This window comes from Neolamprologus brichardi, chromosome 22 (genome assembly GCF_056152115.1).
Source record: "Neolamprologus brichardi isolate AB-2024 chromosome 22, ASM5615211v1, whole genome shotgun sequence".
Lineage (NCBI taxonomy): Eukaryota > Metazoa > Chordata > Actinopteri > Cichliformes > Cichlidae > Neolamprologus > Neolamprologus brichardi.
The window spans coordinates 6,259,745-6,285,414 of NC_142124.1; the positions used below are offsets into that span (position 1 = coordinate 6,259,745).

The window sequence follows — 25,670 nt, forward strand, 5'->3', positions numbered from 1 at the left end:
GGAGACAAGCTACAGTTGTTATATAGCTATAGTTTTCCTGTGCCAGGAAAGAAAAACACAGATTTTATTTTATTTTTATTTCCTCTGATTTATTTTTCATCACAAACAAAAATCCATTTTTTTATATCAGTATATCTGACACACACACACACACACACACACACACACACACACAGACACACAGAGACACAGAGACACACACGCACGCACGCACACACACAGAGACACACACACACACGCACACACACACACACACAGACACACACGCACAGACACACACACACAAACAGACACACACACACACACACACACACAGACACACAAACACACACACAGACACACACACACACAAACACACACACAGACACACACACACACAGACAAACACACACACAGACACACACACACACAAACAAACACACACACACACAAACACACACACAGACACACACACACACAAACACACACACACACAAACACACACACACACACACACAGACAAACACACACACAGACACACACACACACACAAACACACACACAGACACACACACACACAGACACACACAGAGACAAACACACACACAAACAGACACACACACACAGACACACACACAAACAAACACACACACAAACACACACACACACAAACAGATGCACACACACAGACACACAAACACACACACAGACACACAGAGACACACACACAGAGACACAGACACACACACACAGACAGACACACACACAAACACACACACAGACACACACAGACACACACAGAGACAAACACACACACACACAGACACACACGCACACACACACAGACACACAAACACACACACAAACACACACTGTCGTCATTGGTCAGATAAAATCAATAACAGCAATCCTCAGTGGGCGGAGTCAGGAAACCTCCTGAAGCTGAAACGAGCGTCCTCACTGTGGCGGCGCTGTGATTGGCTGCAGGGACGATAACAGCTGACTGAAGCTTCCTGCAGACATGAAGCAAACTGCTCAGAGCTGCACTGGTGGTCGTCATGTCCTCTGGGACGAGTCTTTGGAGCTGCTTCAAAAAAAGAAAAGAGGAGAAATCTGATGCAGAAAAATGCAAACGAAGCATTTCTGGAACAAACAGTTTGTTTATGGAAGTTCATCTGTGCCTGGAAAACAGCTGATACCATCATCCAGAGGACGCCGGCCACAGAGCCCAGATTTGAACCCACCGTTCACACGTGAAGCTTCTGGACGTTTAATTATTTTATTACTTCCTGTAAGGGTCATGTGACTAGCTTGTTCCAGTCACATGATCGTCTTCTGGTCCGCAGACCACACGTTTCACACCCTCGCCCTGTTTCGCTGTGTTTCAGCACGCCGTGGCCTCTGAGGACGCACTCGGTGAGGTCACAAACATCCTGACGCGCGGCACATTCGGGTCATGTGGGGAACCCTCCGCCCCCGCCTCCTGCCCCGGTGCATTGTGGGTGTTTCTCTGCAACAACAAACGAGCGTTTGAAGCTGCTGTGAGCTCGTGTGTTTACTTCGTGCTCCGCTAATGTACGAGCGGCCAAGCAGCCAAATAAACTCTCAGAGTCAAAGGTCACGGGAGGAGGCGAGGAGCCTGAGGAACAATGTTTTATTACCACAGAGAAAAAAAGCAAACTGTTTACTGTCCCCAGTATGGATGCCCAGTTTAACATGCTGGTGTTGATACAGTCAGAATCACAGCTGAGCTTTTATCATGTAAATAAATAAACAACTTATGTACGGACGAACAGCTGGTCAAACAAACAAGGCAATAATTACATAAATAAATAAAAAGAACAAAACAAATATGTCAGGTAAGTTCAGGTGTGGGAAAACACACTTTTTATTTATTCATATTTTAAACACACGAGCCACGTTTGCTACAAATAAAAGAAAAACAGCCTCTAAATCCATCCATTCGCTTCCGCTTATCCTTTTCAGGGTCGCGGGGGCGCTGGAGCCTATCCCAGCTGTCATAGGGCGAGAGGCGGGGTACACCCCAGACAAGTCGCCAGTCTGTCGCAGGGCCAACACACAGGGACAGACAACCATTCGCACACACATTCACACCTAGTGGCAATTTGGATTTTCCAATTAACCAGTTAACCACTATCCCCACAAGCTGCATGTCTTTGGATGGTGGGAGGAAGCCGGCCGTGGCCTTAAATAACTCCCATCAGGCCTCGCGTTAGATAAACACTCGTGAACTTTGACCTGTCACATTTATGTTCTCCACGCTTTATTAGGAACGCTAAGAGATGCTGCGCAGACAGGAGCAGCACTCAGTCTAACCTGCTGTGTTAACACTGAGGTGAGTCACGGCGAGGGGGCGGTGCTTAAAACACAAAGCTTCTCCTGACGGCGAGCCGCTCCGCGTCCTCCTGCACGGGCTGAGCTGTGAGGCGGGGCCAGAGTCGACCCCAGAACACCAGGAAATCATTCCTGCAGCCGTCGGGAACGCTGCCCCCAACAGGTCAGCTCCATCAGCTCCAACCAGTTTGACCTCTGACCTCTGCGATCAGCAGGTGATTCCCTCTGACTGCCGACCCGAGGACACGCCGTCCTGCTGGGGGATTTATTTCAGACGAAGACTCAAAGAGACGTCAGCCGGGAGTCGCTGCCTGCCCACCCCGGGCCTCTGATTGGCTGCTGCGCTGTGCACACAGCAGCACCTCTGCAGGAGGTTATTGTTGTTGCGCTGCCAACGGCAGCTGCCAACGGCCCAGGCAACGTCCTGGGTGAAGTAGCTGCTCTAACAAAGCTTTGTTGCTGTCACTCTTCAGAGCACATGGAAATTAGTTTTGCTTGTAGGACGAAGGAGCATTTAGCTCAAAATATAAATTATTTCGCAGCACTTATTGTGCTCTCATGTTTCGAATGTGCAAAGTTTGTTTCTGAAAGAATTATATATGTGATATATATGTAAAGCATAAATACATATAAATGTAAACTAAATCTGAATCATTAAATTGTTATCAGTTTGCTTTTTGTTTACAATCATATTTATTAATACTGTGGATCTACTGGCTTGAAGGGTTCAGTGTAGATTTTCAGCTAAACTATCAGCAACTAAAATAATCTGAGACATGTAGCTGAGAGCATCTCTAGCCTTACACTGTTAAAACACTAAACAGTGGCTATAGATGTAACACAATTTGGTTTTAAGAAGCCTTGATTATTAATGTTTGGCAAACATTGTTTCAAAATCTCTGCGCTAACAGTTCTTTTAAACTCCGTCAAGCTGGCTGGTGGTCATGTGTCAGTTCAAACAAAATGGCATGAGACTGGAATTAAATTTTGCCATCAACTGGTAGTCTTTATTAAATAAAGTATGAGTCTACGTGTCAACACACGCCAAAGAACCCAAGCGCTCTAAAAGCAGCTGGTTTCCTTTTATACTCTACCTGATTCAGGTATTCATTCTGGAAAGCACAAGTCTATAAAGTGTGGTGTTCCCAAAAGGTTGATTCTGTTCATCTGGACGTAGAGTTTTCAGTGGGAGAAACATTTTGTCACTCATCCAAGTGACTTCTTCAGTCTCAGCTGACTGCAAGTTTCCCCAACCTTATAATCAGTACATTTGCACAATATCTGAAACCAGCCCACTGAATGAACAATGGGCTGTGAGGTCAGTTCCTTCATCATATGCAAATTGTCAAGTCTAGTGTTGGTAAACCGAATGAAAAAAATAAACATCCACAAAAGCAAACATCGAACCACAATACAACACACACACAATACTTTTGTCACAAGGACACTTAATGGACTGGAGCTGGCATCATTACACCTAAGCTTACTGAGCTACTATCACAAGTTAAATTGTAGCTAATCCATTAATATTTGGGCTGGATTCATGAAACTTTAGCCAAGTGTACATTTATTTAAAAAAAGTCACAGAAATTTGGATTATTTAGGAATTTATTGAAAAGCAAAAGTACAAAAAGCAGAGAAAGAGCAGTGCAGTTTTACTGATATATAAACAGAAACAAACCCACAAATGTGTTAAAAACATAACCCACACAACCCTCCAGAATCTCAACTTGAACTAAACTCTAAAATCAAAAACACTCAAAGCATATCTTAAATCAAACAACAGAGAATAAACATAATTTTCATTAATTAAGAAATAAATCAGATATAAAGTAAAATCTTTTAAGGTCTCCTGGAATTCAACACAAGTTTGTCTTTTAAATCAAATTTTAAGTAAACTTACAAGATTTAGAAATATATTATTATGATTCCTTTATCACTGAGCAGTAGCGGTTTTTGATACGGGCGACACGGGCGGTTGCCCGGGGTGGCATAATGGTGGGGGGCGGCATCGGCAAAAATAAATAATTAAAAAAATAAAAAATGCTCGTACTCATGCTGCCCCGACATCTGCCAGCGCATATTGGGAATGGCATAGGCACCGATCGGTTTTCTATCGCCCATTTGCTGGGAGTAAGGGCGCCCTCCGTTTGCGAGGTGCAGAGGGAGTGTTGGCCCGAATGCAATATATCTCCATAAACCTGCAGACAAAAATTAAACAACATTAAGATTTTGTTAAAACAGTGATTTAGAATAAATATCTGCTACATATTTACTGATAAAAATCATTTACACATAAAAGAACTCTGGTTCAGTCAAATATTTGATTAGAAAACTTTGTGAGCATAAACATTTGTTTTAATCTGGCACAGTTTTATTATACATTAGTTAATAAATAGTTCATTAATGTTGTGTTGTCACTGTTTGTACTTGATAAAACTTTAAAGTTTAACTGTCAAACAGATGTAAATTTTTCAGAAAAAAGTCTTCCTTTTAATAATATAACTTACTATAATTTGACTTTTAGACACTTTTGATGAAAAGTAACTGAAAGTGTTGGTGGAGTGACAGTGTGTTGCAGCAGTTTACAGAAATAAAGAAACAGTTTAACAGCTTTGTTTAAAGTGAAGTAACTCACTGTGTGGAAGGTTGTTTGTCATTTAGAATTTTGGAGGAGGATTCAGTGGCTCGTTAACCGCAGGATCCTTCATAGCTGTAAAAGTTCAGAAACATGTTTTTAGTCCACATCCTGTCTGAACTTACACTTGTTCAGAAACAGTCCTGGAAAAGTTATTTACCATAAAATACAGAAAAATACTTTGTGATCTACAGAATGTTTAAGATATAAGAGAAAACAGACACTAGTTTTACTTACAAGGCTGTAACGATCTGCCTGAAATAAAAGAGAAAATAAAGATAATTTAAACTCTTATAGTCATAATATTTCATGCATTTCTTTTGTCATATTATAATGTAATTCATATTTCCATGACACTGTGCTGCTTATACACTTTTGCATAAGAGCATTAACTAAAAATTTTTTTTTTTCTGTTTTTGTCTCTCACTTGTTTTCTTTTTGTAGACGATGATTCCAATCACAGCGCCGAGGACAAGAACCACAGCAACAACGGCAATGATGATGGTGAGATTATTTCCTGTAGATCCTGTAGATCAACAACAACAAACAAATCACAACCTGAAGCAGTAAAGAGAATAATCAGTTTCAAGTAGATATAAGTATTGAAAAGATGTAAATAAAATAAAAGACCAGCAGCTGCACGACAAACACAGAATCCACTTTAGCATATCACAGGCTTGCAAACTTTGTCTCTATAAGCACAAAAGTAAAGAAATATTTAAATACAAAGCTCAACAAAAAAGTATGTTAATGAGGTTCTGTATTCATCAAAGCTCAGTAAACAGTGAATAGACAACAATAAAGAGCTATGCTAGATAAAAAATATCTGCTTTACAGCACTTTCAAAACATTTAATGGGGAAATATATTTTTAGGAAGTTAGCACTCACACGATGATCCATGTATGTTTGTAAAATATATCAGTGATACAGACTGAAGAGGAACAGATAAAACCACATGAACGTCAGGACTCTTAAAATTTATATTTTTAACTTTAATCACTTCTGATTCTAGACTTACTTTCATTGGTCTTGATGTCTGAGTCCAGTTTGGTGACGATGTCCTCGTTCACACCAGAGAGCTGAAACACACATCTGTATCTGTGCCAGTCTTCAGGTTTGATTGATGAAACCTCCAGATAAACACTCATCTGGAAGGTCCCGTCATTGTTAGTAAGAATCTCTCCTTTCTCCACACCCTCATGAAGCTCCACTCCATCTTTTTTCCAGATCATCTCGGCTCTGTTAGGATAGAAACCTGTAGCGTGACAGGTGACTGGAGAGGAGGAAGTCTTCTGGAGGAGAGACACTGAGGGACGCTCTGTGGAGTGAAGACAAACAGTTCATTCTTTCTGTATTATTACTATGACTTTTATTTGAGCTGGAGAGGTGCACAGTGCAGATGAGACGTGAAGAAGAGAGTGCAGACAAGGTGGAGTGGATGGAGACGAGCAAGAGTGGAAAGGAAGGTTTACAAGATGGCAGTGAGACCTGCTGTGATTTAATATCTGAGGATGGTGGCACTGAGACAAATACAGGAGACAGAACTGATGATATTACAATTATCATAAGGAGTGAGAAGGATTAGAAATGAGTATATCAGAGCTAAAACTGTGGAAGATGATCTGCTATGACGACCAGCAGCAACTTTAAAACATTATTATCATTATTATTATTATTATTATTATTAAAACAATACCAATTTCTTTTGATGTGATATAGTTTATAAAATTAAATTAATGTGTCAAAATGCCACGCGAAGTGCATTTATATTAACCCTTTCACACATAGGGGTCACTACAGTGGACAACTATTCAAAGGCTGTTTTCTTGTATTTGTGTCAGTGTTGATGGTAAACTTGCACATAAACCACTACACTGGACACTGATGAGTCACTCCATGCCTTGCAGGGTTATAGTTGTTATAGTTGTTACATATATTGTTATACTGTTATAAAATATTTTTAAAATATATAAAAAAAATATTTTTTTTGTTACGTTATAGTTTTTACACAGTGTATATTAATTATTCATTTGTCAAATTCATAAGTCAAAATGTTTGTTGTACAACTAAGTAGACATGTAAAAATACTCTTTGAAAATGAAAAGTACGTTTAAAAAAATGAAGTTGAAAAATCTTTTTTTCATGCCTTAAGATGAACAAAAATACTCAAGAAAAAAAAAAGCCCTGATTGAGGTTTTCATAATTCATGCATGAAAAGGTTAATTTAATATCATATTAAGTAATAAACTGAGACATATAACTTTTGGTTAACAATCTAATTCTGGTCACCTGTTCTCATCAGAGAGCTCCTCCCATAGCTCACGTACTTCTTCCCCCACTCAGGACAAATCTGGGTGAGGTAGTTCTTTTTCTGATCAGTCAGATCACTGTCATGATCCAACTTCTTTTTGGTGCTGTCAGCCTGTTGTACAGGAGCGACCCACGTCTCTGTCTTCAGGTCAAAGCTTATGAAGTCCTCTCCATCATAACTATCTTGGTAATATCCATTCAGATAATCTGTTTCTTCATCCCATTCACAGCCGTACATCCGCTGGTAAATGTGAACACCTGACAGAAACACAGAGACAAAGACTGCAGTGAACCAGAGAGGCTGCACTAAAGTCTTACACTGACACAGAGACGTGATCAACATATAGAGGATCTACATTTATGGCTGCTTTTGTCTCAGTGGAAGATTTTTAAAACCAATCATCATTAACAATGTAGATTTTAGAAAAAGACACTGGAAAAAAACAGAATTCATTTTCTCCCGTTAGCACATCTACGTCCTGCCTGCAGAGATATCACTGCACAGTTTATCTATGCTGCTGTAGGTGGAGCAACTTCCTGTGAGCTGCAGGATCAGACAAACACACTAAGATGGATCCTGAGCAGCCGACACAGATCCTGATTCTGAGTTTAAGTTTCCATCCTCTGAAACTCTGCAGCCGTCATCAGTCCAACAAAATCCTTCCTGTGAGAAACTAAACACCAGACTGTCCTGAGGTTTTTCTAGAGGTGTCTCTGTTTAATATGATCATGTGATGTTAATCTAATCTGGAGTTCTACTTACAGTATTTCAGGCTCCAGCAAATGCTTCATGTCATCATTGATGAATATGCAAGAAATACTTTTTGATAAATCAGTTAATTTCTTTTGCTGTGACCTGACAAAAAGGTGAAAAAGGTTCCTCTAAGATTTTACAACCATGTTGTCATTTTTATTACATTTACTAAGAGCAGAGGACTGAAACAATAATTCAGACCTTGAATTTGACTCCATGCTGGGACACTTTGGTGTTTTTCAGCACTGTGACCAGATCAGATTTTGCATTAAAAATATTAAAACATTCACGTTAATGATATTATTGGATGTGTAGCACAGAGATCTGTGAGCGTCTTTGAGTAGGAACCTGAGCGCTGCTGATGCTGTGATGAGAGCCGACAGTCTACAGGTGAGAGCGACACGAGGAGTCATTCCTGCTTTTATAACATCACTGCTCTCAAAGCCACGAGAAACGCCTCGGTGCATCATCACAGGTATTTTCTTTATATGAACATGTGGAGTTACACACCATCTAGATTCAAATTCCACACTTTTCCAGCCCGCTTGGTTAATAAATTATATTAAAATTGCTAATCAATAAATCAGGACGCCGTGAATGTCCATGAAAATCTCACAAAAACACCTCCTTATAGGCGGCAACAAAGTGAATGTGGGATGAGCTGGTGTTGTCTGTGGAGGAGAAACATGTGGAGGCCCTGCATGAGTCAAGAAAACGCTCACAGCTGTCACTGATAGAGGTGGGCGGGTCGATCCAAATATTGATAGTATTTATACCAACACTAGTATTGGTTACGGATCAATATTAGCATGACTGGATTGATACTTTGCTTTTATCCTTCATGTTCAGTATGTAGCCCGCTGAACTGTGTTAATTATTTCTGTAGTGGGGATTCCCTTTGTCCAACCAAACATCCTACAGCTTAAAATTCACAAGCCACTGCTGCACTGTGGTAATTTTGTACGCAGGCAAAAGACGTCCAACTATCAAACTCGAAAGTTGCCTTTTATTGTTTATTTTTCCAGTTTGGAAAGCAATAACAAAGATCCATCTTTGTTCCTCCCCACTGCTTCTCCTGCTCTGGTAAAAAACCATAGGCCCACCCCAGTGCATTCTGGTCCTATACCAGTCCCTTTATTTATAAAAAAGAAAAAGAAAAAGAAAAGACCTTACAGTTCTTCCTGGCTGACTTAGCAAGAAAAACAACAAAACAAAACAAAGCAAATATTAACCTACAAATAAACTTGTAAATAACCCAAAAATATAAACAAACCAACAACAAACCCCAACAAATTTCAGAATAACGAAAATAAAGAATAAATAGCTCCAACAATTTCTTTGGAAGAATAAACCTCAAATATGCACTATGAACAATGTCCAAACCTTTTTGTGTGCTTTAGAGACAGAATTTACATTACAGGTCTCCAAAAAACTGAGTTTCAAAAAGCATGAAAAGCTGAAAAGTGTGTTTTGTTGTGTCAACTAATTATTGTGGAAAGTAACAATCACAGTGATATAGTGGTCATGGCTCACTACTCTCCCCCAATTAACTGCCTGAATAACTTAAAATTATTGGAACTGATATCGACAATACTGCCCCTGTTGAAAGTGTGAATGTTGAATGTTTTTGTTGAAATGTCCAGGCAAGAATATACATGTCAAATAGCGTCAATTAACTCACAACTATATGATAATTCTTCATAACTAAACAATAAGAACAAGTAGTCTGATGTCCTGTGATCATTATGAAGCTATAATTTGAAACACGTTAAGTTTTTGTACAAAGTATCGTATCGAAACAGTATTGTTGATACCACCCTGAATATTACTTCGGGAAGGGAAATAAGTGGTATCGCACATCACATGACCAAAACAACCCGTGGGTTTTATCACCGCTCATCACTAGTCACTGAGCGCCGCAAAAGCAAGCTAAGTGACCCGCCAAGAACGCTGTTATTTTCCTCCGCTTTCTGGAAGGGTTCTTGCTGAATTTTACGGCGTCCTGATTTAACGACACCACCTTAATAATCAACCTTCAGCCAGTTTATGGGAAAAATAAGACATTTTAACACTTTACTTTCCTTGATTATATTTTCAGGTTGTTGTTTATTAGTAAAAAAACATTAAATTTTAAATCTGGGACATAAAATATTAAACATCGACTTAAACTCATATTTACTGTCTTATTTTTAAATAGATACTGATAAAAATCAGTGTAAAATTTAGAGAAACTGTTAACTGTTAAACGTCTGTCTGTTAGTTTGTGCTTCTTATTTTTGGTCTACTTCTTACCAAACTGTTGTACTATTGAAGTAAAACTAAAAGTTAAATATTTATTTATTTTCCACAAAATAGCTTTAAGTTTATCCCCAATTTATTTATGGAACCTCTGCTAATGAAAGATAATCCTGAAAACATTTCCTCATGAAAACGGGCTGAATGTCTGTTTCATTTTCACAAATTCTGATGCATTTAGTTAAATTCATTCATAAAGAGGCCGTGGACAGTGAACGGGTCATTGAGCTGTCTCTACTTTCAGCCTGTTACAAAGTCAACCCTGTTTGATTCTACTTTTTGTATTAAATATAACATCATTATTATTATTATTATTATTATTGTTATTATTATGTGTTTAATGGAATCTGGAAAAACTGCTGTCAAAACTGTGACATCACAGCACATTTAATATCTCAGCTAGATGATAAATTATTTCATCCTAAGATGCTGTTGATGGTGTCTGACATATTTTCTTTTTCTATAATTTAATACAACATGTGATTATTTGTGAGGGTCGTCTGAACTGAGACACGGAGCGACTTCCTGTGAGCTGCAGGAACAGACAAACACACTAAGATGGATCCTGAGCAGCAAACTCAGATCCTGATCCTGGGTTTAAGTTTCCATCCTCTGAAACTCTGCAGCCTCCTATCGGTCTAAAAAAAATCGTATAACTGTGGGAAAACTACACACCAGACTGTCCTGAGGTCTTTCTAGAAGCTTCCACTGAAGGAGAGTTTCAGTCCAGGATTGTTTTTATTAAAAGTCAAATATAAGTTCACAATAATTGTAAAACAAATACACCTCAGACTGATTATTTAGATCCTGCTGATTTTCTGGAGATTAATTTCTGAATAATCGATTATTAAGAAATTGTAGCAAAAACAACCATCAAGGTTTCAGAGGCAAAAAATCCTAAATATAAACAGAAAACTTCAAATATCGTGAATTTATCTTTATTATTTGATTATTTTGATCAACGAAACAGTTAAATTATGACAGTTCATACAAATATGATCATTAAAGCTGTTTGAATTAAATTAAAGCTTCACTGACCTATTATCTTAATAATTTAAATCTGTAATCTGAATGAATCATTTAATGTGTGCAAACCTGTTTACTACTGTAAACGAAACACAGTGAAAACATTAACAGCAAATATCAGTAAAAAATCAAACATGAACAAACCTCCAGTTTGGTTGAAGCGCTGCTTTGCAGTCTCAATGTTGTCTTTGAACGTCTGCTGGGAGCCATTATAGATCCCAGTGTTCCTCTCCCAGTACTGCTGATCTGTGTTCCTGGCAATCCAGTCCTGTTTGGGCACCATTTTCTCTGTGTTGCTGTCATAATAATCAATCTGAACATCATCAACCATCGCAACAGCCACAAACTCTGGGAAGTTTGGGACTTGAGAGGATCCAGTGTAGAAATACTTCAGAGAGTGGGTCACTGTAAGAAACAGTTAATGTTGTGAGATCTCAGGAACACAGACTAATAAATTATTTTATTTTTTTTAATAACACAATAAGAAAAACTACAGCACATTAAGAACATCCTGTAATAATCCTGCTGTCCCTGCAATAAACACAAAATAGATTTATGAATAGATATTCAGTGTTTAATGTCATTTTCTGATCCTCTTTTCTTCAAAACTTCAAATTCTAGTTTGAACCTGATTATTCACAGAAAGTTTTAAAACTGTTGTTTATCCTTCAGTTTGGTTTAATTCAGTTTTCATGATTGATGGTTTGAACTCATTATAGGTTTTAATTTAACTATATTTTTATTTTGTTTTCATTGTTAAACAAAATACATATTATTTTTGTTCTATTTTGCATTTCAATTTTTGATATTTCAAATTATACGAATTGATTGAAGCATATCGATGCTTCTTCTTCGTTTATATTATTTTTATAGATTTTTTTTAAGCTTAAAATTGTTACAGAAAGTTTTACTTCCAATATCTTTGATTGATAATATTATCAATAAAACCAAAGCTAATGTTAGGTAACTATTATTTGGGGAATATTATCTTAGCAATTGTTATTTTATCTTTTATTCTGTAATCAGGTTTTCAGGTGAGTTTTCAGTTATCAAAAGTCAACAATATTTGTTAGTTTAAAACTCTTCTCATTAGCGCTCCCTGGTGGAGATAAATTGCAAAATTTTTCTGGTATTTCTCACCTGCAGCTTCTTATTGATCATACAGCAGTGATACCAAAATTAGTTCATGCTGGTATGTGTAGTGTATTGGCACTTTCTACATAAACTATCTGATATTATTAAGTAATAATGATTTAATTTGCATCTCAATTCAGTTCAATTGAATTGAATTACATTTTATTTTATTTATACACGTCACAACAAAAGTCACCTCATTGCGCTGTTAATTAAGCAATAACACCAGAAAAACAGTGAACTTCATATCCGGATGTAACTACTCGTTAGTTACGACATGTGTGCGCATGTTTGTCAAACAGAAAATATTCACAAGCATAACACTGGTGAATAATACTGAAGACAATACAAAGCAGGAGTGTTTTAACTTTTAATAGACTACATCAAATGACATGTGGCTCTTCATATACTGAAAAAATAACTTTTAAATAACAATAAAATAAAAATAATATTTATAAAGATACTTAAATGAACTTTAGTTAACTTTAATGAGCAGCTGTTGTGTGAAAATGTTTTAAACCCTCATGAAAATTAAAATAGTACTTAGTTTTTAAAATAAACGCTTTAATTATTGTCACCAGATTATCATCAAACCTCCTCACTGATGTTTTATTTGTTGGACTGTTTGGAGAGACAGCAGAGCCACAACGCTTAAAAATGCGTCACGAACGGTTTAAACCCGGAAATCATCAAATAGTTTGGGACATAAGTCGCCTCGTGTTAATCTTTGCCTTCATCTAAACTTTAATGTTTATTATTAGTTATTGAAGAGATAAACAGACGATTTAATTATCTGTATAATATAATCAATTGTTTCTAAACATGGACATTATCTACTAGGATCCATTACAACTAAATGTTTAGCGTATACGCTACCCTACCTTACCCTAACCCAAGTCCGTCCATTTGTCTTTCAAATTACATAAATCTGACATATAAAAAGACAAAAATATAACAGTCAAACTGACCTGCCGCTGCCCCCTGTATTACCAGGAGAAGAAAGAAGATGAAGGCTTTCTTCTTCTTCTTCATTGTGACCATAAACATCCAAACCTTTAACAGACTTTATGCGCTCGCTTGTCCAGAAAACGCTAAAGCTAAAATGGAGAACCAGGAGAAACGTCACCATTAGCCTCGATCAGAGCCAATAGGGATTTACTCTGAGAGTAAACGTCACTTAAATCAACGAAACTGAAAGTAAAATATCTTCATATGAACCAGTTTATCACGAAAGGAAGGTTAGTTTCAACAAACAAGTTAAAGTACTGAGAACAGTAACTAACAGGTAACTGACAAGGTCACGACAGAAGTACAGCACAGGAATCCTGAGTTTGTCTGAGTGACTTACCAACTAAACTAGAAGACTGACGTGAAGTCTAACGCAATAATCCCGCGTTGGTGGAAGCTCCATCGCTCTCCTAAACAGCTCCCCCGACGAGCCCAGATCAGCAGCAGGTGTGTGGCAAGGACTTCGGGGGTGGCCAGTCCCCTAGCAGGGCCACACCCACCAGGCCTGAAGGTGGTTGTGACTTGGCCACAGAAAACACATGCACACACACACACCTGCCTACATACAAATGTGGACAGAGAACAGTAGCAGTGCAGATGACACACACACCAAATAATAATAATAATAATAATAACAACAATAACAACAACAACAACAACAATAATAATAATAATAATAATAATAATAGCCCACACTGCTCACGGATCATCCCTGTGGACCCAGAGCCGGGTCCACAGGGATGATTGATGAAGTTCAGATGATTCGTTATGACAGCAGCACCAGGAGAGCTGAACCCAAACAGCAGTGGATGAACGATGCAGCAGATACACAGTACTGGGAGAGGAACACTGCGTTTTTTCCTCCATTAATAATTTAAAGCAGCGCTTCAACCAAACTGGAGGTTTGTTGATGTTTTTACTGACACATGCTGTTAATGTTTTTGTGTTTGTTTTTGCAGTACATTGAAAATTTGTCATTTAGATCACAATCCGAACTCTTGTTTAGATGGTATTAACTTGCCTTGACCACAGTGGCTTAGTCTTGAACCAAATACTCAATTAGATGGTCAAAGGAAAATTAATCAACAGCAGGTTTGATGATTAAATCATGATGGAAGTATTTCATCCAACTAAACTCCAAATATTTACAGGTTCCTGTTTTTTCTACAATTTCTCAGTTAATCGATTAAACTGTCATGGACACTGGAAAGGATTGGACTCAAGAGTGTGAGACTTAAAGGTTCAGTGACATTGTGTTTATTTACGGTGAAGGCAAAGCAGGGTTACAAACAAAAGGAATGATTGTTAGCGTGTCCAGGGTGCCAGCACAAACAGATCCACAGATAGTCTCTCTCTCTCTCGAGGGAAAACTCAGGATTCCTGTGCTGTACTTCTGTCGTGACCTTGTCAGTTACCTGTTAGTTACTGTTCTCCAGGCACGTGCAGAGGGGGGGGGGGGGGGGGGGGGGGGGCTAGAGGGGCTTGAGCACCCGCCCCTTTCCTGATGGGTGCCCAAAGTGCCCTTTTGTTGAAGCAACTTTTAATTTTTTATTTTTATTTTTTTTTTTATGTGTGTGTGCGTGCGGAGTCCTGTCTGTGCCCCTCAACAATAATATTTAACTATTAATCACAGTTTTGCTAAATAAAAGGATCTGGCTTGCATCAGTCACATGATCACATTTAACCAATGATCGCCCTTGACGGCAGAACGCGCTGGTTACGAGCCGGGAACGAGCTCACAAAGAGCACGCGCATTTTTTGCGGTCCGGAGCTGTAGGAGAAACACAAGTTAACTCAGAGACACAGACTGATGCGACAAAACCAGTAAGTAGGTGTACAGCGTACACTGTAGTGTATAGCACACAGGAGTATTAGCTTATTATGTACACGTTGGTAAGCTGTCTTGTTGTAACTGACGAACTGAAACAAACGAGCGTGCTGTGTTTGCAACAGCGTGACAAACATTACCTGTCCTTTTATTAACTGCACATGTAGTGCTGGTCATAGCTGCTGGCTACCTGGGTAAGGCTGTCATGGGTCTGTAGCTCTGTCACCGTTTTAGGGAACATATTTAGTTTTAAAGTATTTAGAACATATTTAGTTTTAGAGTAGGTTACAGAGCTTTTCCTGCCTTTCTGGAGGGATTATATTTCACTAAAAACGATCTAATATGCATGTCCACATAATTATGCATTATTATAATTATAATATATTAAAAAACACACGCTGTATTTTAAAGAACATACATTAAGAAGCAGATTATATTCGATTTATATTTTAAATAAGACAAAATTTGGATTTTACAGCAGTAAAATTATTGTATCTCTACAGTTTAAAAATGTAATAAGCTTTGCCCCTGCACAGAGTGGATAGTGAAACAAATGGAATCATCATAAATACATTATTTCATATTTATTACTTCCCCCTCCTCATTGCTTTATTATTGTAGCTCTAGTAATAAATAATAATGTAAGGATTCTGGATCAGCACCGTGATGCCCATAGTATATACAGTATTCTGAAGAAGGTCTAAAATGTCACTGTGTGTGCGTGCATGTGTGTGTTTTATGTATATGGATTTTTTTAAATTATTACTTACGATATAACATTGTCCAGACATGCCTGGTAAGGACATGAGGAGGAAACAGTAGGAGCTGTGTGAGGCTACTAAAGGCAGTGCTATAACATTTTTCTGTCATCATTTTATTATAGATTAATTGCCAGAGTTGTTAGGTGTGGATAATTAAATTATAGTTTAATGCAATAGCAAGTTGTGCCTTGTTCTCAGATAGACAGCAAGTGGAGAGTGATATATGAAATGATGGGATGGAAGGAAGAAGAGAAGCAAAGAGTGATTCACAGGCAGAGCCTAAATTATTTCTCACAGTTTTTTGTGTCCTTATGGTTCCAAGCGCCGTCACCAATCTTTACATTTTGTTATTATCTCATGATACTTGTTTAATCAGCTACCATCTCTCCTATGGACTTTTTACTGTCTACAGTCTCAGATCAACACAGCCCTGCCCTCCAGCACTATCAGCAGCAACCCCTCAACAGCAACATTGTACCCATCAGGTAAAACATCGGCTATGTTTGCTTTGCCTTGTTGCCCATATTAGATTCTTGATGAATGTGTGTTGTTGTTATTCAGCCTGGTTCAATGTGCCCCTTTTTAACTTTGAGCACCCGCCCCTTTAAACCTCTCTGCACAGCCCTGCTAGTGATGTAATATTCAGGGTGGTATCAACAATACTGATCGATACCGATACTTTGTACAAAAACTTAACGTGTTATTGTATTTCAAATTATAGCTTCATAATGATCACAGGACATCAGACTACTTGTTCTTATTGTTTAGTTATGAAGAATTATCATATAGTTGTGAGTTAATTGACGCTATTTGAACACGTATATCTTGTCATTTAACATGTATATACTTGCCTGGACATTTCAACAAAAACATTCAACATTCACACTTTCAACAGGGGCAGTATTGTCAATATCAGTTCCAATAATTTTATGTTATTCAGGCAGCTAATTGGGGGAGAGTAGTGTGCCACTATATCACTGCGATTGTTACTTTCCACAATAATTAATTGACACAACAAAACACACTTTTCAACTTTTCATGCTTTTTGAAACTCAGTTTTTTGAAGACCTGTAATGTAAATTCTGTCTCTAAAGCACATTTTTCATAGTGCATGTTTGAGGTTTATTTTTCCACAGAAATTGTTGGAGCTACACAGTAAAAAATGGAGTGTCAATATTTCAGAGTAAACCTATTTTAACCTAGATAGAGTATTTACAACTCTATGAGGAGTAAACCAGCTCTAACATCAGAGTTAAAAGTCAGTGTAAAGTTTGTTAGTCATGCAGTGAAGACTTAACTCCACACAGTGTTGATTATTACCAGTCTGCAGGCGTGTGCGGCCTCAGAGCTCTAATGCGCATGGAATTTTCTCCGAAGAGCTGCCACAGTCAGGTAAGTGAAGTTAACATTCCCATACTGGTAACATTGTTTAAAAGGTATTTTTAAAATAAATAGCTCTTTTTAGTTTCACTGATGTCGAGTGAGGACATGTTAGCAGCATTTACCCATAGGTTTAATGACATTCCAGTAGCTACATGCTAGCAGTTGCTAATAGTTCAGATGTTTGTTATCTTCTCACTGCGTTAATATGAACCTAAAACATTTTAACTATGTATTTCTTCTAAATGCTGTCTAAATAATATCATTGTCACATGTCAAATCGCACAGTTTGAACAATTAAATTACCGTTTATCAGTAAGCTAATAATTGCTAATTAGCTTACATAAGCGAACATACTTTCAGAAAAAGTGGGTAACATTACCATAAAGTTAACTTTACTGGTTTATATTATTTTTAGCAAATTCCAAAGGCATACACTACTTTAGAGTTTTGCTCATTATTTAGTAAGAAATATGTATTTTGTGCAAATTAACTGATAGCAATGTTAATGACATGTTAAGTAATATTAAGTAATGTTTCTATTTTATAGAAAGGTTTAAGAGTACGCAAAAACCAAATCTCTGAGAGATGCAACCAGAAGACGGATGAGAAACATACTTAAGGCTGAGATGACAGAATAATATGGGTAAGAATCAAAAATGTAAGATATAAAGAAACATTTTTAACATTGTATTGTTTTTAATTGTGATGTTTAATGCCAATTATTGAATTTATACATTAGGACATCTCCCCCTAAAAGCGTAAGAGTGATGTATGCGCAGGGCATTGTTGCTCTGTCTCCATATCTGGAAGACCCATATTCACAACATGGATATGTAAGTAAAGGGAACTTTTCAACATTAAATACATAATTGCCCTCAGAAATGTTGATAACATAGTCCTTCTTCGTTTATTTAATTACATAGAAACATTACTACGATCCAGAGAGCAGTTCAGGATACATTGCATGGCGGTTGAAGACCATTCAAAGAAAAGCTGTGGAGGAAAGAAGCATCTCAGTTTGCAAATCTCCCAAAAGTAAGTTTACTTATCATTTAAATGATACTGATGTAATTTGTAGGCAGGATTCAATCAAACACCTCTCTATGTTCTGTATTTTTGCATCACAGATAGAACAAGATTTCTGACTCCTGTTTTGTGAGGTCACTGCGAGCAAATTCTTGGAGAGGTGGCCCATCAATCTCAAAGCAACGGTTGTAAAGGAAAGTCATGGACTTGTCCCCACCTCAGAGCTCTTGGAGTTAATGTGCAATGCTGAGTCAGGTACTGAAGTTGAGAATGGTATGATTGTGACTGTTTTTATTTGCCATTGTTGGTTATATAGGTAATTCTGTCAATTCAATGTATTTTTGGAATAATTCTTTGTTTATTCGTCTGTAGGCTGGGACAGTGACATGTCTACTATCTTGCTGCTGCTACATCTGCTACCACCATCTGCACAAGGGCGAAAGAGACCAGGAAAGATGTCTGCATCTCAAGCTGTCAATAACCTCATCAAATTCCCAAAGGTATGTTGTTTAAAATATACTTTCCATCACTTCTATTTTCATGGACAGTGAGTTGAGCTAATCTACTGTCAGAGGATAGTCACTTAATACTGTTGTTTAATGTGTTGTTGTAGGCTGGAACCAGTGTACAGCATCATCTAGACAACATCACCCGAAGCAGTCAGCCCTACCTTCTTACTCAGGGATCCACAAGAAGCAGCATTCACACCTTGTGATTGACAAGCTTGCACTTCCATGTAAAGTGACAGGTTCAGTAGCAGCCCTTGATGAACTCTTTAGGGCCCATTATGTCTTTGGTACATCATACAGTTCATCCCTGACCAACTTTTTTACTTTTCTGCAAACAACTACGACATTGGGGAAATGTCATATTGCTTTCTCTACTGAGCATCAGAGAACTGTGAATTGTAAAGGTTTGTTATGTTAATTAAATGACACTGAAATGAGAAACATAATAAATGCTGTTACTTTAACCTGTATATTTGTTGTTATTTCCATAATGTAGGATAGATCACAGTTATTTAGTAATATAGCATCATAAGATGAATATGAAAAAATCACACTACAGAGAAATAAAAATGATATATTATTACACATCAGAGTGTTATTATTAAACTAAATTTGGAGTAAAAATAGCTCTATAAAGTGTAATCAAATTACTCTGAACAGTGTGAATAACCCTCAGTGTTAAATATCTTTACACATTTTGTTGTTAATTTTGACAATAAATTGAGTAAAATTAACACTGAAAAGTTAACACTGGCCATAGAGTAAATTTAACTCTAATTTTGAGTGGGACCAAATGTTATCTGAAGCAGAGTTCAATTCAATTCAATTCAATTTTATTTATATAGCGCCAAATCACAACAAAAGTCGCCTCAAGGCGCTTCATAGATACAGAGAAAAACCCAACAATCATATGACCCCCTATGAGCAAGCACTTTGGCGAGTTAAAATCAACTCTGTAAGTGTAAAATTGACACTTGGTTTTTTACTGTGTATTTATTCTTTATTTTTGTTATTCTGAAATTTGTTGGGTTTGTTGTTGGTTTGTTTATATTTTTGGGTTGTTTACAAGTTTATTTGTAGGTTAATATTTGCTTTGTTTTGTTTTGTTGTTTGTCTTGCTAAGTCAGCCAGGAAGAACTGTAAGGTCTTTTTTTTATATATAAATAAAGGGACTGGTATAGGACCAGAATGCACTGGGGTGGGCCTATGGTTTTTTACCAGAGCAGGAGAAGCAGCGGGGAGGAACAAAGATGGATCTTTGTTATTGCTTTCTGAAATGCAACTTTCGAGTTTGATAGTTGGACTTCTTTTGCCTGCATACAGAACATTACCACAGTGCAGCAGTGGCTTGTGAATTGTAAGCTGTAGGATGTTTGGTTGGAAAAAGGGAATCCCCACTACAGAAATAACCTCTATCAGTGACAGCTGTGAGCGTTTTCTTGACTCATGCAGGGCCTCCACATGTTTCTCCTCCACTTAATCTACACTCCAATCAAAGGAGTGCAGACAACACCAGCTCATCCCACATTCACTTTGTTGCCGCCTATAAGGAGGTGTTTTTGTGAGATTTTCATGGACATTAATGGCGTCCTGATTCATTGATTAGCAATTTTAATATAATTTATTAACCAAACAGGCTGGAAAAGTGTGGAATTTGAACCTAGATGTTGTGTAACTCCACATGTTCATATAAGGAAAATACCTGTGATGATGCACCGAGGCGTTTCTCGTGGCTTTGAGAGCAGCGATGTTATAAAAGCAGGAATGACTCCTCGTGTCGCTCTCACCTGTAGACTGTCGGCTCTCATCACAGCATCAGCAGCGCTCAGGTTCCTACTCAAAGACGCTCACAGATCTCTGTGCTACACATCCAATAATATCATTAATGTGAATGTTTTAATATTTTTAGTGCAAAATCTGATCTGGTCACAGCTCTAAAAAACACCAAATGTGTCCCAGCATGGAGTCAAATTCAAGGTCTGAATTATTGTTTCAGTCCTCTGCTCTTAGTAAATGTAATAAAAATGACAACATGGTTTTAAGATTAGATTAACATCACATGATCATATTAAACAGAGACACCTCTAGAAAAACCTGATCCTGCAGCTCACAGGAAGTTGCTCCACCTACAGCAGCATAGATAAACTGTGCAGTGATATCTCTGCAGGCAGGACGTAGATGTGCTAACGGGAGAAAATGAATTCTGTTTTTTCCCAGTGTCTTTTTCTAAAATCTACATTGTTAATGATGATTGGTTTTTAAAATCTTCCACTGAGACAAAAGCAGCCATAAATGTAGATCCTCTATATGTTGATCACGTCTCTGTGTCAGTGTAAGACTTTAGTGCAGCCTCTCTCTCTGGTTCACTGCAGTCTTTGTCTCTGTGTTTCTGTCAGGTGTTCACATTTACCAGGAGATGTACGGCTGTGAATGGGATGAAGAAACAGGTGAAGTGAATGGATATCGCCAAGACGGTTATGATGGAGAGGACTTCATAATACTTGACCTGAAGAAAGAGACGTGGGTCGTTGAAAAACAACAAGCTGTTCTGACAAAGATGGAGTTGGACAGGAACAAAGCTCAGTATAAGAACTACCTCACCCAGATTTGTCCTGAGTTGCTGAAGAAGTATGTGAGCTATGGGAGGAGCTCTCTGATGAGAACAGGTAAAATCTATGACCAGAATTAGATTGTTAACCAAAAGTTATATGTCTCAGTTTATTACTTAATATGATATTAAATTAACCTTTTCATGCATGAATTATGAAAACCTCAATCAGGGCTTTTTTTTCTTGAGTATTTTTATTCATCTTAAGGCATAAAAAAAAGATTTTTGAACTTCCTTTTCATTTTCAAAGAGTATTTTTACAATGTCCACTTAGTTGTACAACAAACATTTTGACTTATGAATTTGACAAATGAATAATTAATATACACTGTGTAAAAATTATAACATAACAAAAAAATATATTTTTTTATATATTTTAAAAATATTTTATAACAGTACAACAATATATGTAACAACTATAACAACTATAACCCTGCAAGGCATGGAGTGACTCATCAGTGTCCAGTGTAGTGGTTTATGTGCAAGTTTACCATCAACACTGACACAAATACAAGAAAACAGCCTTTGAATAGTTGTCCACTGTAGTGACCCCTATGTGTGAAAGGGTTAATATAAATGCACTTCGTGTGACATTTTGACACAGTTTTTAAATTTAATTTAATTTTGTAAACTACATCACATCAAAAGAAATTGGTATGGTTTAAATAATAATAATAATAATAATAATAATAATAATAATCTTTTAAAGTTGCTCCTGGTCGTCACAGCAGATCTTCTTCTACTGTTTTAGTTCTGATATACTCATTTCTAATCCTTCTCACTCCTTATGATAATTTTAATATCATCAGTTCTGTCTCCTGTATTTGTCTCAGTGCCACCATCCTCAGATATTAAATCACAGCAGGTCTCACTGCCATCTTGTAAACCTTCCTTTTCACTCTTGCTCGTCTCCATCCACTCCACCTTGTCTGCACTCTTTTCTTCACGTCTCGTCTGCACTATGTGCCTCTCCAGCTCAAATAAAAGTAATACTAATAATACAGAAAGAATGAACTGTTTGTCTTTACTCCACAGAGCGTCCCTCAGTGTCTCTCCTCCAGATGTCTTCCTCCTCTCCAGTCACCTGCCACGCTACAGGTTTCTATCCTAACGGATCCGAGATGATCTGGAAAAAAGATGGAGTGGAGCTTCATGAGGATGTGAACAAAGGAGAGATTCTCACCAACAATGACGGGACCTTCCAGATGAGTGTTGACCTGGATGTCTCATCAGTGAAACCTGAAGACTGGCATAGATACAGATGTGTGTTTCAGCTCTCTGGTGTGAAAGAGGACATCGTCACCAAACTGGACAAAGCAGTGATCAAAACCAACAAGGGTAAAAGTGATGAAGGTAGGAAACATGCATGCAGTTCATTTGGTTTTATTTGAGTTTGATGAAAAGTTTAATTCCTCCCCCGTTGTATACAGATTTATTAAATATTTTTCATACTGATACTGATTTGTTAATTTCTTGATAAATATTAACATTTAAAGTTTTGAGCGCTCTGATTTAAATTATGGTCCACTTTGCTTTATTTAAATTTGCGAGTATCTTTGATATTCTTTCTCTCAGCTTCTGTCAGAATAATTTTAAGACCTAAATCAGTTTAGACCAAGTTATGTTTTTCCACCACATTTCTGTTCTTGCTGAACATTGATGAATATAAAACATGTTCATGTGTGGCCACTGATTATCTGACTAATGGACAGTTTTAGAAGATTTCATAAAAAATGGGGGAAAATGTATATTTTGAAACATTGCTATGTTCAAATTTATTGGCAATGTATTGAAATTAAATTTAATGGCAGAACTTTTATTGTTAGAATGAAAACAAAAATTAGTGAGACAAACATGTAGTGACCATAAACGAAGCCATTGTACATGATTGTTATCTGATTGGAAACTTTTTGTTCTCACCTTTTGTTTGTTCTGTGATCTACAGGAAATTCCTTCTCCCTGATCATCCCTATTGTTGTTGCTGTGGTTGTTCTTGCTGCCATCGCTGTGATCGCATTCATTATTTACAAAAAGAGGACAGGTGAGAAACAAACTTCCTGGATTTTTCTTGTATAATGCAAACAACAATGATGACATAGTGCAAACAATAATAATGATAGTAAGAGTAATATGACTTAATTGAACCAACAACCAAAAGCAGTGTAAGCTGAGTCTTCAGGTTCATATTAAAGTATTTTAACACTTTCTCTGCCAGCAGGATGATCAGACTCTTTTAAATCCTCAATATATTACAACGATATTCATTAATCATGCTTTTTGTGTTTCATAACTTGCCCCTTCATTTCTCTGCATTATCCCACTTGTAGATTTTTGTCCAGTTACTTCACTTTTTCTTCTTGTCTGTTATTTACTTTTTTCTGCATCATTTTTCTTTCTGTCTTTGTGTTTTTTTTGTTTTTGTTTTGTTTTTTACACCTGAGCTACAGTTTGGTTGTCAAGGAACAAAATAACCACCAACTCAGTTATTGAAACCCAAACATTGTTTCTCTTTTCTTAACCATCAACTCTGCCAAACAAACACATCCTAAGCTACACCTTTACCTACATTAGAAATGTGTACGTTCTCTTCCTTCAGTCGCTCTACTTATAAATTTACATGAGCACATTTTGTGGGAAAAGTCAGAATATATCTATAAACACATTAGTGAGTAATCCCAGTGTCTGTTTTTAATTTTACAAATTAAATTAATGCTTTTGTCCAGATTACAAAATGAAAATATGAAATTATGTTTGATGCCATGTATAATACATGAAAAAAATTGTGTTAACATTTATAACAAATTATTAAAATAATGCATTTTATCCTTTTTATTTCAGACAAACGTCCACCATCTCGTAAGTTAAACTTTGTCACTTTTCTCTAATCTCTTGTCCACACTAAATTAAAAAGGGTTTCTGTACTTTAATCTAAACAGTCTTTCAGGGCTGTTTTCTGTTGTGTTTGATTGTTGTAAAAGTGACAGATGAGAGCAGGATGTGGACTAACATTGTGTTTCTGACCTACAGCTGTAGAGAACCCTGAAGTCCAGGAGCAAATGCTTCCTCGAGCCTAAACCACAAACAGCTCTGCACACAGTGAGTTACTTCATATTTGTGTCTCATGTTTTAGCTTTCTTTTAAAACTAATGTAAAATAGTGGCTGTAGTAAAATCTCCTGTTTAAATATATCCAAAAAAAGTGCTTTAGTACAACTTTAAATCATATTAAGAGAAAGATGCTTTCAAAATAACCAAACCTTTACCTACATGAGAAAGGTGTGCCTTCTCTATGGGCTCAAAATGTGGTCATAAATATTTTATACTTGTAAATCAGGATTTGTATGTCGTAAAAAAAGATTTGTATGTGTAAAAAAGATTTGTGTGTGTAAAAAAAGATTTGTATGTGTAAAAAAGATTTGTATGTGTAAAAAAGATTTGTGTGTGTAAAAAAAGATTTGTGTGTGTAAAAAAGATTTGTGTGTGTAAAAAAAGATTTGTATGTGTAAAAAAGATTTGTATGTGTAAAAAAGATTTGTGTGTGTAAAAAAGATTTGTGTGTGTAAAAAAGATTTGTGTGTGTAAAAAAAGATTTGTATGTGTAAAAAAGATTTGTGTGTGTAAAAAAGATTTGTATGTGTAAAAAAGATTTGTGTGTGTAAAAAAGATTTGTGTGTGTAAAAAAGATTTGTTTGTGTAAAAAAAGATTTGTGTGTGTAAAAAAGATCTGTGTGTGTAAAAAAGGATTTGTATGTGTAAAAAAGATTTGTTTGTGTAAAAAAAGATTTGTGTGTGTAAAAAAGGATTTGTATGTGTAAAAAAGATTTGTATGTGTAAAAAAGATTTGTGTGTGTAAAAAAAGATTTGTATGTGTAAAAAAGATTTGTTTGTGTAAAAAAAGATTTGTATGTGTAAAAAAGGATTTGTATGTGTAAAAAAGGATTTGTATGTGTAAAAAAAGATTTGTTTGTGTAAAAAAGATTTGTGTGTGTAAAAAAAGATTTGTTTCTGTAAAAAAGATTTGTGTGTGTAAAAAAAGATTTGTTTGTGTAAAAAAGA

General features: G+C 36.8%; 1 protein-coding gene and 1 pseudogene across 2 annotated transcripts; one reads left to right on the forward strand and one right to left on the reverse strand.

Moving 5' to 3' along the window:
• Nucleotides 1-874: 874 nt before the first annotated feature.
• Nucleotides 875-13,576, reverse strand: LOC102789287 (class I histocompatibility antigen, F10 alpha chain-like). Its single transcript, XM_087835480.1, has 7 exons — nt 13,461-13,576; nt 11,503-11,763; nt 7,263-7,541; nt 5,992-6,291; nt 5,400-5,498; nt 1,539-1,618; nt 875-1,066 (listed from the first exon to the last, which is right to left on the reverse strand). The coding sequence occupies exons 1-7, from the start codon at nt 13,537-13,539 to the stop codon at nt 875-877; spliced, it is 1,290 nt and encodes a 429-aa protein (XP_087691606.1). The 5' UTR covers nt 13,540-13,576.
• Nucleotides 13,577-14,240: 664 nt separating this feature from the next.
• On the forward strand, nt 14,241-24,713 carry LOC148096663 (class I histocompatibility antigen, F10 alpha chain-like; annotated as a pseudogene). Its single transcript, XR_015717072.1, has 6 exons — nt 14,241-14,402; nt 21,404-21,673; nt 22,651-22,968; nt 23,561-23,656; nt 24,454-24,471; nt 24,643-24,713. The product of XR_015717072.1 is annotated as a class I histocompatibility antigen, F10 alpha chain-like (transcript).
• The last annotated feature ends 957 nt before the right edge of the window (nt 24,714-25,670 follow it).